We start from the raw sequence: 10092 nt of genomic DNA on the forward strand, positions 1-10092 counted from the left end.
TCATTAAATAATTTTGCTTGTAAATGTCTATTTGCATCACGTTTATTACGGAAAACACATTATTTGATCAATTTACATTGTGCCCCTAAAGTTCTTTGTGCGCTCCTTACTTTTTCAACTTAGGAGCACATGTGCTCCTTGGGAAAAAAAGTTAGTGTCAAGCCCTGAGTAGGACATTAGCAAGTCCTAGCAAGTGGTTGGCAACTGGTTTATGACACGTAACTGCACCACTAAAACAGTAGAGCCGTGTGGAAAATCTGGTAAAAACTTTTCACTTAGTCCGAATTACCAGGACTGATTGCTGACGAGGTGCAGGTGAAGAAAGACAGAAACTGAAATGTCCAGCCCCCAGTGCCAAGTCTGACCTTAACATCCCACGCCCACCCAGTGTTAATGTGTATGCATGTATGCACTCACTGTACTACGTGCTTATACTGTCTGTACACTTTTTTGTTTTTTTCCAGTGCATGGTTGGAAGGAGAGGACGACCCTGTGATTGACAGAGTCAATCAGAGAATACAAGACATCACAGGCCTTACAGTGGACACTGCAGAGTTACTACAGGTAATGTAGTGCATTACATATGACAGATTTACAGATATTACTACATCATCATGTCACATATTACACAGAAATCTAATATGCACCCTTTTTTATTTAGACAACATTAGCACTCGTTAAAATGAAAGTGAGATACACAGCATGTGACTCAGGACTGTGTGTATGTCAAAAACAGTCGCACAAAAAATGTAAATGAAGCAAAATAAGTACAACAGTGGACAGTAAGACAAAAAAAGGGTAAAAAATAACACCGCAGTCATCACACAGTAAGACAAAGGATTGCATAGTGTCCTTAAAGCCTTTTGAAGGGATGAATTGAGTTTGACAAACCCCCTCCTCACCATGCTGGCTGTGTTTACAACGTAGGACTATTAACTCGTTCATTGTAGCGGCCAAAGCCGTTTCAAACAACTGGTGTTCATCCGTAGCCATCTTGCAATGTTTACTGACTGATTCCGGACTTCGTCGTCGCAGCGCTGTCGTCATCTGTTTAGCTCGCCTCTGGCCCGCCTATATCAGATACACCAATGTGATTGGTGCAGCTCGGCTCCAACGGCATGGGTAATGAGCATCATTACTGATTGCCAGAGTGACTCGCTGAGCAAATTCAAATTGTGCTCTTGCGAGAACTCTGGATTTCCAGGGTATTTTGCGCTTTCTTGGCGACAAGGATTCCGTCTCCCGTGATGCTGCACATGCATGATCCTGCGTTGTGCTCGAAGAGTGGGACTTTGTTATGCTGCAGTAGTGCCGGGGTAGTAGCGAAGCACCTCTTGCTTCTCTCCTTCGGTTTCTCAGTCATGCAGCGCTGGCCTGGCTCTCAATGAAAACGCTGATGTATTCTCAAAATGACGAAACGTTATGGAACCCCCCAGACGACTTACCCGCCCAATGTACAAACAAATCCGAAATTCTCCTTTTATGAAAATAAATCAGATTATTGGTGGAGGTAATAGTACACCAATGATGACATATTTATGAATGCAGACATCGATTTTTGCCAATAAACAACTGAAAATGTTACACAATGTCCCTTTAAGTCCACAGCTGAGTTGTAAATTGTAGCAAGGTGTACTGCAAATATTTTCAAAATAAGACCTATTGTTCATTACAGCTTAGATTTCAACTATGAAAATTAATTAACCTTGTGAAAAATAATGTTATCAACCAATTATTTTGCCTTATTTGGAGATCTCTAAGGCAACATTCACAGGATCAAAGATACAGCACATGCACATGTATTTCATTTAATCTTTTTGAATTGAACTATAGGGTGTTTGTTTATTTGTTTTTAAATATATTGTCATTTGCCGACCAGGTCGCTAACTATGGAGTTGGAGGACAGTACGAGCCACATTATGACTTCTCAAGGGTGAGTTCACTCATGGGTGAAAGTGAGGGTGTGACTAAGTGTGAATGTGGAAATCTGCATGACATGACTTGACATACTTCAAGTCCTTGAAAGCAGATTGAAAAGAACGTGTGAGCCAAATGTTGCTGAAACTCTGGATTGAGTAGAGAAGTCAATTTGATCCAATTCAGTGTTTGCTGACATTATTTTTTGCTTTATATTTGATAACTTTAATTTAATTGGGACGTCTTGCTAAAGTTAAAGTTAACATAGTGATGTGTTTTCAATGTCCTGTGTACATTTTGTATCCATCTGTGTTCTTTGGGGTTTATATCATCCCAGGCTGTTTTTATAAAACATTTAAGAAATATGAACATTTTACACATATTTGTTTAGGTTCAGGTTACATGCAATTTTATCGTCAGGGCCTGACCTCTCATAACATACCTGCACCAGTGAGAGAACCCCTGATGTTTCCCCGGCTGTGGTGTCAGGGTAGTATGGTTCCTGTGAGGACACTGATAGTTCACACACATTTAAAGCTCAAAACTGTTTATCTTAGCTCTGTGTGCTCTCTTTATGCTCCCATTCAAATGACTTTGACCTCTCAGCGAACGTTTGCTGCTAATCAGGTTGTGTCTGAGACTGAGGATAATGGTTAAGAGGACCTTGATTATAAGGCATCCTCCTCTGATGAGAGCAAGACCCTTTGGGGTTCTGCCAGACACACTGTCAGCCATGTCCAAGACATAAAATCAGTGTTGTTTTTAGCTTATCAAAAATGACATACTTGAGTTGACAAACTTAGAGGGGGGGTGCATGTATAGGGCCAGTTTGGAGGGCATGGATGTGACCCACTTGCAAAGTTTAACTTGATCTTGCTGATGCTCTGAATCACGTCCCTTCTCTCAGCTTTGAATCTTTGACAATGAATCATTAAAAGTTTTGCCTGTCTGCAAAAGTCACATCTCTGTGTTGTGTTTTCCATTTTAAAGACTGTGCTGCTAATCTGGATATTATTGTCTCCTTTTTCCTGCTTCTTCCTGTGCCTCTCATTTTATAAGACCATCACCGTTAAACCATCACTCTCTTCCTCCCACTACTCATGCCACCTTTTCTTGAATTTGTCTTTGATTGCAATCCTCATTTCAGTGTTACTTAAGTTAACTGTGATGTAATTGTGATTGTTTTTGTGGCTTTTTTTCAGATGTGTCTGCTCATTTATTTCCTCTGATTCAAATATGTGCTTGTATCCATAGACATATCACAATCACCTCCATCATTTGAATCTAAGTATGTGGTCTGCCTCCCAAGCAGCTGGTTTGTCTTGCTTTCATTTCTCTGCTATACGCTGAAAAAACATCCATCCATCCCGGACGTTTATACTTTGATCTAGGATCTGAGCTATGGTCTGTCTGAGTGTTAATCTGGCAACCATCTATGAATTTTGTAGGATCTATAGCTGTGTGTAGTGCTTGCATCTGCACAGCTGGCTAAAGTCTTGCTATAGAATGACTGATTTGTTAAATACAGTATTATACAAATGGTCAGTGTGAACAAACTCATTGCATAACTGACCCGAGGTTAAGAATGTACCAAATTATGTAAGCTGATAAATGGTCAATGTCGTCTGTGGATATTCCTTACAAAAATAACCAACTAATACATCTTCTAATACAGTGATAAGTGCTCAATTTTATTTTTAGATTTTTAAGCATATCATTTAAAGTTAGTTGTAACAGATAGTCGATTTCATTTGATGTGAGTTTAGTTAGTGTCCTTCGTGATGGGGTCATACTTTGAGTCTTTTTAGAAAAGGGTTAAACGTTCTAACCATCTGTTGCAGCGTCCTTTTGACAGCAACTTGAAGAGCGACGGAAATAGACTTGCCACCTTCCTAAACTACGTAAGTACACGTGCGTGTGAGCGAGCAGTGTTTTCATGGTGTGTTTTCACTCTTGAATTTTATCTTTGTAGAAAGATGAACCTGATGCTTTCAAAAGATTAGGCACTGGAAATCGCGTGGCGACTTTTTTGAACTACGTAAGTACGTGCATTCCAGTCGCCGTTGATTGAAGGCAGTCCCCTGAAATCTTGGCTCAGTCTTGTAGCTTCATGAGCATTTGCTTAAGCTCTGGTTCAATCTTGGACTCGGATTGATTGACTTTCATTTGGTGTGTAGTGTGGCTTTACAGTCATGTAGTTCAAAATTTAGATCTACTTGAGGTACTACTTACAAAACTTTTGAGAAATTGTAGCCGAATAAATATAACATCACCTAGATGTCAACTATCTAAGAGTGAAGTTTTTCTGTCAATCAGTTCCAGTACATATTGTGGAGAGTTTTCTCAGGCATCCCCCATTAACATGCTGATGTAGTAGCCACTCTTTATTCTACCCTTGCTAACACTGGGTCGTACAAATACGATAGTTCCCAAAAGGAAAAAAATATGTCGTCTTTGAATGCGGTATGCGCTTGAAATTAGTTTTCTTTTCTCTCCGTCTAATGAGTGATTGATTGAAGTTTGCTGTTTGCCTTGATACATGATGTGGAAGTGCATATTTGATTTACGTATATCGTAAATGTAGCCAAATAAGTTGAACATAAGATATGGACAAGATAAAACTACATAACAAAACTCAGAGCAATGAAGTCAGTGATTGCTGCAGGGAAACAATAGCCAGGTGCTGTAGCAGCAAACACCACAGAAATAAAATATAGCCGTTGAATTCATTAAAAACATTTTAGACAGAATTATAAACCAACTCAATTGTGATAACGGCCAAGAATGATTCAGATAATATTTCATATGGCACTGAAACAAATGGTACAAGGACAACACCTCTTAAAGTTACAGTACACAATTAGACCATCACTTCAGATCAACAAACAAGTGTTTTGACTTGTGGAGAAAAATATTGTGGGACACCACTGATCATCCAAACTAAGTCACGTGAAATGGATTTTCTTATCAAACAATGTGATGAAATAATGTGTGGAACAACTGGTGGCTCGGTTCAAAAGAAGATCATACTTCCTTTTCCTTTGCTCTGAAACAAGTATTTCTTCAGTCTTCGTAGTTTTCTCTCACTGTAGTGCACAACTGTCTTACATTTCACTGCTGTGTAAATATCTTACTTGTCATTTTGTGCATCTTATTTCTTGTAAGACCATCACAGGACCTTGTTATTTATCACACATTGAGCAGTTATTTGTAAAGAAGTATTTCCACTTGTATTTCTGGGTGTATTTAAGGATATTATTTGCATTACTATCACATTTGTGTTACTTAAAAGCAAAATAACTTATGTTGACTTGTTATATATGTTGCTCTGAAAAGTAAAACAAATGTATACAGCTTTTTGCTAAGCTACAAATGCAGATGTATCTAAAAAAAGATGCATCCTTTGAGTTGAATATGAGAGGGTTTTTTTAAGGGGACGGTTCAAATCCTTTGAAGTGGGGCTGTGTGAGGTGCTTATCGAAAGTCAGTGTATTGCGTACAGTATATGTTAGTTGGCACGGCACCAGCTTGGATTGAGGCTGGAGTCCAGAACAGAAGCTCAGCAATGTATCGTTGTGGAGGAGTCAGCAAGAAAATGTTTTTTCGCCACCTTAAAAGTACCAGTTTAAGTGTATGCTGTAGTAAGAATATTTTCACTGCCTTACCTTGCTGTCAGTTAGCGATTTCCAACGAGGAACTGAAGCAGTTACATCACCCTCCTCAGTACCAGACACCCATTGAGAAAAACAGTAGTTCAGCATCACTGAGCGCAGGAGTGGCTGGTCTACTGCTGCCTCCATCAGGTAGTTTGTTTCTGTTGCTGTGTGACTTTGGTGTTTTAAAGGGTTAGTTCATAATTACCAAAATCTTACAATAACATCAACAAACGAACTGATCGAAGCAGCTTTTGACCAGCAGCCTGTGGACTTTTTTTAGGTGACAAAGATACATTTTGCTGCTGCCCTCTGTCTAAGCATTGCATTGCTTCGCTTTTCTGCTGGTACTCCTGTCTGTTTCTCCAAACTGGTGCCGTGCCAACTGACATCTACAGTATATAATACACTGACTGTGGAGAAGTACCTCATACAACCCCACTTCAAAAGATGCAAATTATGCCTTAAGGGAAAAGGGAGAGTCCTAAGAGACCATCTCCAGCAAGTTTGTTGTCTTTTCTCAGATGAGTGATGTCGAGGCAGGAGGTGCCACAGTCTTCCCTGACTTTGGAGCAGCGATTTGGCCAAGAAAGGTGATGACAACAGTTGTGTCTTTTTGTGTGCACTTGTGTGTTAAGAAATACTAGGCTAAGTGCCAGTTCATAGTGTGTTGAGCGTGCTTACTCTGCCATTGTCAGCTTGCAGTTATCAGGCATCTTCATTTTCCCATCCTTCCCAAATATTTTGTCTGGCAAGGAAAATAATACACGTCTTGATCTCTCTGTCAAAAGTTTCTTTACTTTAGTTTCTTGCTTGTACTATACATCTTACTTAAACACTCATATCATGAAATCTAAAACCTGAGTTCACCTTTGTTTGTGTTGTAGCTTTGAAAGCAACCTACAGTCGACCTGAGATGCTTGATGCATTTGGGCAATATTAAGTTCAACTTTTCTTTCCAATTTCTTGCACATCAGCCGCTCCACAAATTCAGTCATGCTGTTTCCCACCCAATTTTCTGGCACATAGTAGATCCTCAGATTCTCCCTGCAGGCTTTCAGTATCTTCACGTTTTACTTCAGATGTACTCTACTACTTTTGCTTTAACACAATCTCCTTGCTTTGCCGATATGGCGTCGATAGTATAGTCGTCAAGCCACCAAAAGTCTGCTTGAGGAACACTTGGGTCTGCAATGAGCCATGCACAGTGTGTTCCAGGTCTTCTTTGACCCAGCATCTGTTCTTGTTTTTTTCCCACGTTCCTTTTCTATTGTGCACATTGGATCATTTTTGTTCCATTTCTCCACAGGGGACGGCAGTTTTCTGGTACAATCTCTTCAAGAGTGGGGAGGGAGACTATAGGACCAGGCACGCAGCCTGTCCTGTCTTAGTAGGAAGTAAATGGGGTGAGTCAAAGTAAATATTCATCACAAGAGCAAGAAATTAAAGTCATTTGAAGGCATTTTTTAATGATAAATTGCTTTGAATCATGAATTTATAACGCATTTTAAATGTTATATGATGCCATTTCAATATGATTCCATAGAAAGTCCTTAATATTTTCTCAATATGTGCAAGGTAGTATGTGAAGAATAAACTATATTTATTGTTTGTCTTGTGTTTATATGGTGGACAGCATGGTGCCTCAGAGTGTTGTAAAAGTGCTGTGGTATTGCACATTGCAGATGCCGAATTCTCTCGTTATTCAAGAACACGTCTCATTTCAGTGTTGGCTGATGACACCCAACTTAATCTCTCTTTAAACTGCATATGACGCCAACTGATGAGCACATCTCGCCAACTGCCTCCAGAGTAAAATGTTGAAATGACAGCAGTCATTCCTATAAACAAAGGGCATGGCTTTAATTAGTGTGATAAAAATCACATGAGCTTTGTGCTTTACTCCTTCAAAACAAAAAAGAAAAATGGTTTTCACACAGATTCACATGGTTTTTAGAAGTAAACACTGATAATTGTTAAAATAGGCTCTGTGGGCAACTGTGGCAGGATCATAGTGCACCAAGGATCCTGTCAGTCCTGATATCTTTCTTGTGTGCATGTGTGCCAGACTGATTTAGTTAGTGGTGAGTTGACTGGCACATGCACGAGTCCAACTTAGTGCCATTCAGACACCACGAGCAGCTCCCTAATCTCTAACCTCAGCTTGTTATTGTTAAGAGGGAAATTTAAAACAAACTTTTGGTAACATTGCATTCATTATCAGCGCTGCCAGCTCCGGCAAGTCATTGTTTATATGTTTTCCAGGCTTTGCAAGGAAGAAATGCTCCCAGTATGATTAGGTTGTGCACATAGTGCCCATAGTGTCCTTGTTCTGCTTGTGATCTTTGATGTAGATAGATAGATACTTTATTGTCTCCGAAGGGAAATTTGTCTTGGACTCCATGAGCTGAGACAAGCTGCCGCCATAGTTAGACTTACAGAAGGAGAAGACAGGTAAAGTTGCACAGTTGCACAACAGAATAACAACAGAGTTGCACATTTGCGCAACAAATACACAGATAAACAAAAGTTGCACGTATGCACACCAATAAATACAATACTACCTATACTGCTCATACACACAGCAATAAATACAATAAATACACACATTACACATTCCCACATGTTCCCATACAAGTACAGTAAGGGGATAGACCACAGCATCAGCATATATTGCACATCTCAAACTGTTACCTTATTTAATATTCTAATAGAGGTAGGGACAAATGAATATTTAAATCTGTTAAGCTTGCAGATGGGGGCTCTGTATCGTTTGCCAGATAGTAACAGTACATTTTCTGAGTTGAGGATGTAAGCGGGATCGGATACGGCTCTCTGTGCCAGTCTGAGGACAGACTCTTCATAGATTGACTTCAAGGAGGAGTTTTCAGGCCTCCCTATGACCTTCATTTCAGTCTGGACCAGACAGTTAAGTTTAGATTTAGAGTGAACAGAGAGATTTTCATACCACGCTGACATGCCAAACCTGATGATGCTTTCTAACACAGCCTGATAAAACAAAAACATAAGCTTCTGGTCAACCCCAAAGACCCTGAGTCTACGTAAAAAATATAGTGGAGAAGATATTTTAACAAAAATCTTGAACTTTTCTTGATGATTTTTCTTTTCAGCACAAACAAAGCAAAGTTATTTTAGCACCTGAACAAGGAAATCTATCAAACACTGCTGCAGCTTTATCATGACAACAGTGTTGATATATTAGGCAGGGTGTGTTACAAGGAGCACACTTATCCTTACTGGTGGAAAGCATTTACCATGTGCTGACATGGAACACTGTGGTAATAAAGACATGTAGTGTCTCTGTATTGTATAACACAGGCATTACTTAACTGGCTCTGATATTTCTGGTCCTCACATTCTTTTGTTCTGTTTTGTTTTGTCAGTGTCAAACAAGTGGATTCACGAGCGAGGACAAGAGTTCAGAAGACCCTGTGGCCTGACAGAGGTGGACTGAAGTTTGACTCACTCCTAAGGAATGTGCAAGAACACTCGCATACATACACATACAGCCACAACAGTGCCTTAACTATGGCAACAATGCAACTCAGAGACACACACTTAAACACTTATCTCCCCCAACTTATCAACATGATAAAGGAAAAAAAAATCAGGAGGAAACTGTGACACTGTTATGTGTTTTATGGCTGGATAATTTCTTAAGTGTTTTGTTTTTTGTTTTTTTTTACCAGAAGATACAGAGCTCAGTTCTCTGTCATGCATTCCCACACCACCCCCACTCAATTAAACATGTGAATTAAGATGAGAAATTATTAAAAATGTAAATAGAATTTACCAATGAACTTTTAAAAAGTGAAACTATGTCAGTGTAATCTTGGTTTGCCAGTATACCCCCATTTAATAGTCACTAAAATCAGATTTTAAATTAAGTTACTGGTTGATCCAAATGTCTGAGTCCTCTGCCAAATCTTTTTCCCCCCCTCTGATACCAAAAACTAATACCTGTGTGTTCATGCTGTCAGTGCCCCAGACTGCTCCACTAAGCTTTTTCTCTTCACACTTTAAAGAGACTCAACTTTTTCAAAGTAAAAGCTTTAGTGGTGTTACAGATAAGACCTTATTGATTTAGCTAATATCTGTTACATACAGGAGATGTGATGAAAACTTTACCATACCAAATGACGTGCATGAGCAGATTAATCTGATTTATTTCAAGGTTGTATGCACATTTCTTAAAGAGAAAGAAAGAAAAGTTGTATTCATTTTTGATAAATATTGTCATTCAATATTTTTTTTTTTTTTTAAATAATAGTAGGGTGGTACATTACAAAAACCCACAATTAAGACAAGCGTAATAGCAGCCACAAAGTAAGAACAAACACAAACACATGAAAATAAAAACCAGTAGAATTTGGGAAGTGTTGTCTTTTATATACTTATTCTGTTATATTTGATACCTCCATACTTGTGACTCTTGACTCATTGATATTGGGGCCCAGTCTCTTAAAAACCTCCAGGTTTCCTCTCAGCACATGTGACAATC

At 39.1% G+C, this 10092-nt stretch overlaps 1 protein-coding gene across 4 annotated transcripts in view; it reads left to right on the forward strand.

The window, feature by feature from the left end:
• p4ha2 (procollagen-proline, 2-oxoglutarate 4-dioxygenase (proline 4-hydroxylase), alpha polypeptide 2) overlaps positions 1-9852 on the forward strand; it is a 32251-nt gene extending 22399 nt beyond the window's left edge. For 2 of the 4 annotated variants that reach the window (XM_050040548.1, XM_050040545.1), the window contains exons 10-16: positions 465-564; positions 1880-1933; positions 3759-3818; positions 3890-3955; positions 6095-6163; positions 6880-6976; positions 8975-9852. In XM_050040548.1, coding sequence (XP_049896505.1) covers positions 465-564; positions 1880-1933; positions 3759-3818; positions 3890-3955; positions 6095-6163; positions 6880-6976; positions 8975-9045 — 517 coding nt within the window. In that variant the 3' untranslated portion in view covers positions 9046-9852. The remainder of the gene's footprint in view (positions 1-464; positions 565-1879; positions 1934-3758; positions 3819-3889; positions 3956-6094; positions 6164-6879; positions 6977-8974) is intronic. The other 2 variants (XM_050040547.1, XM_050040546.1) reach the window with 2 other exon arrangements.
• Positions 9853-10092: the final 240 nt, after the last annotated feature.

The sequence above is a fragment of the Epinephelus moara genome, chromosome 3, assembly GCF_006386435.1.
Source record: "Epinephelus moara isolate mb chromosome 3, YSFRI_EMoa_1.0, whole genome shotgun sequence".
Classification (NCBI taxonomy): domain Eukaryota; kingdom Metazoa; phylum Chordata; class Actinopteri; order Perciformes; family Serranidae; genus Epinephelus; species Epinephelus moara.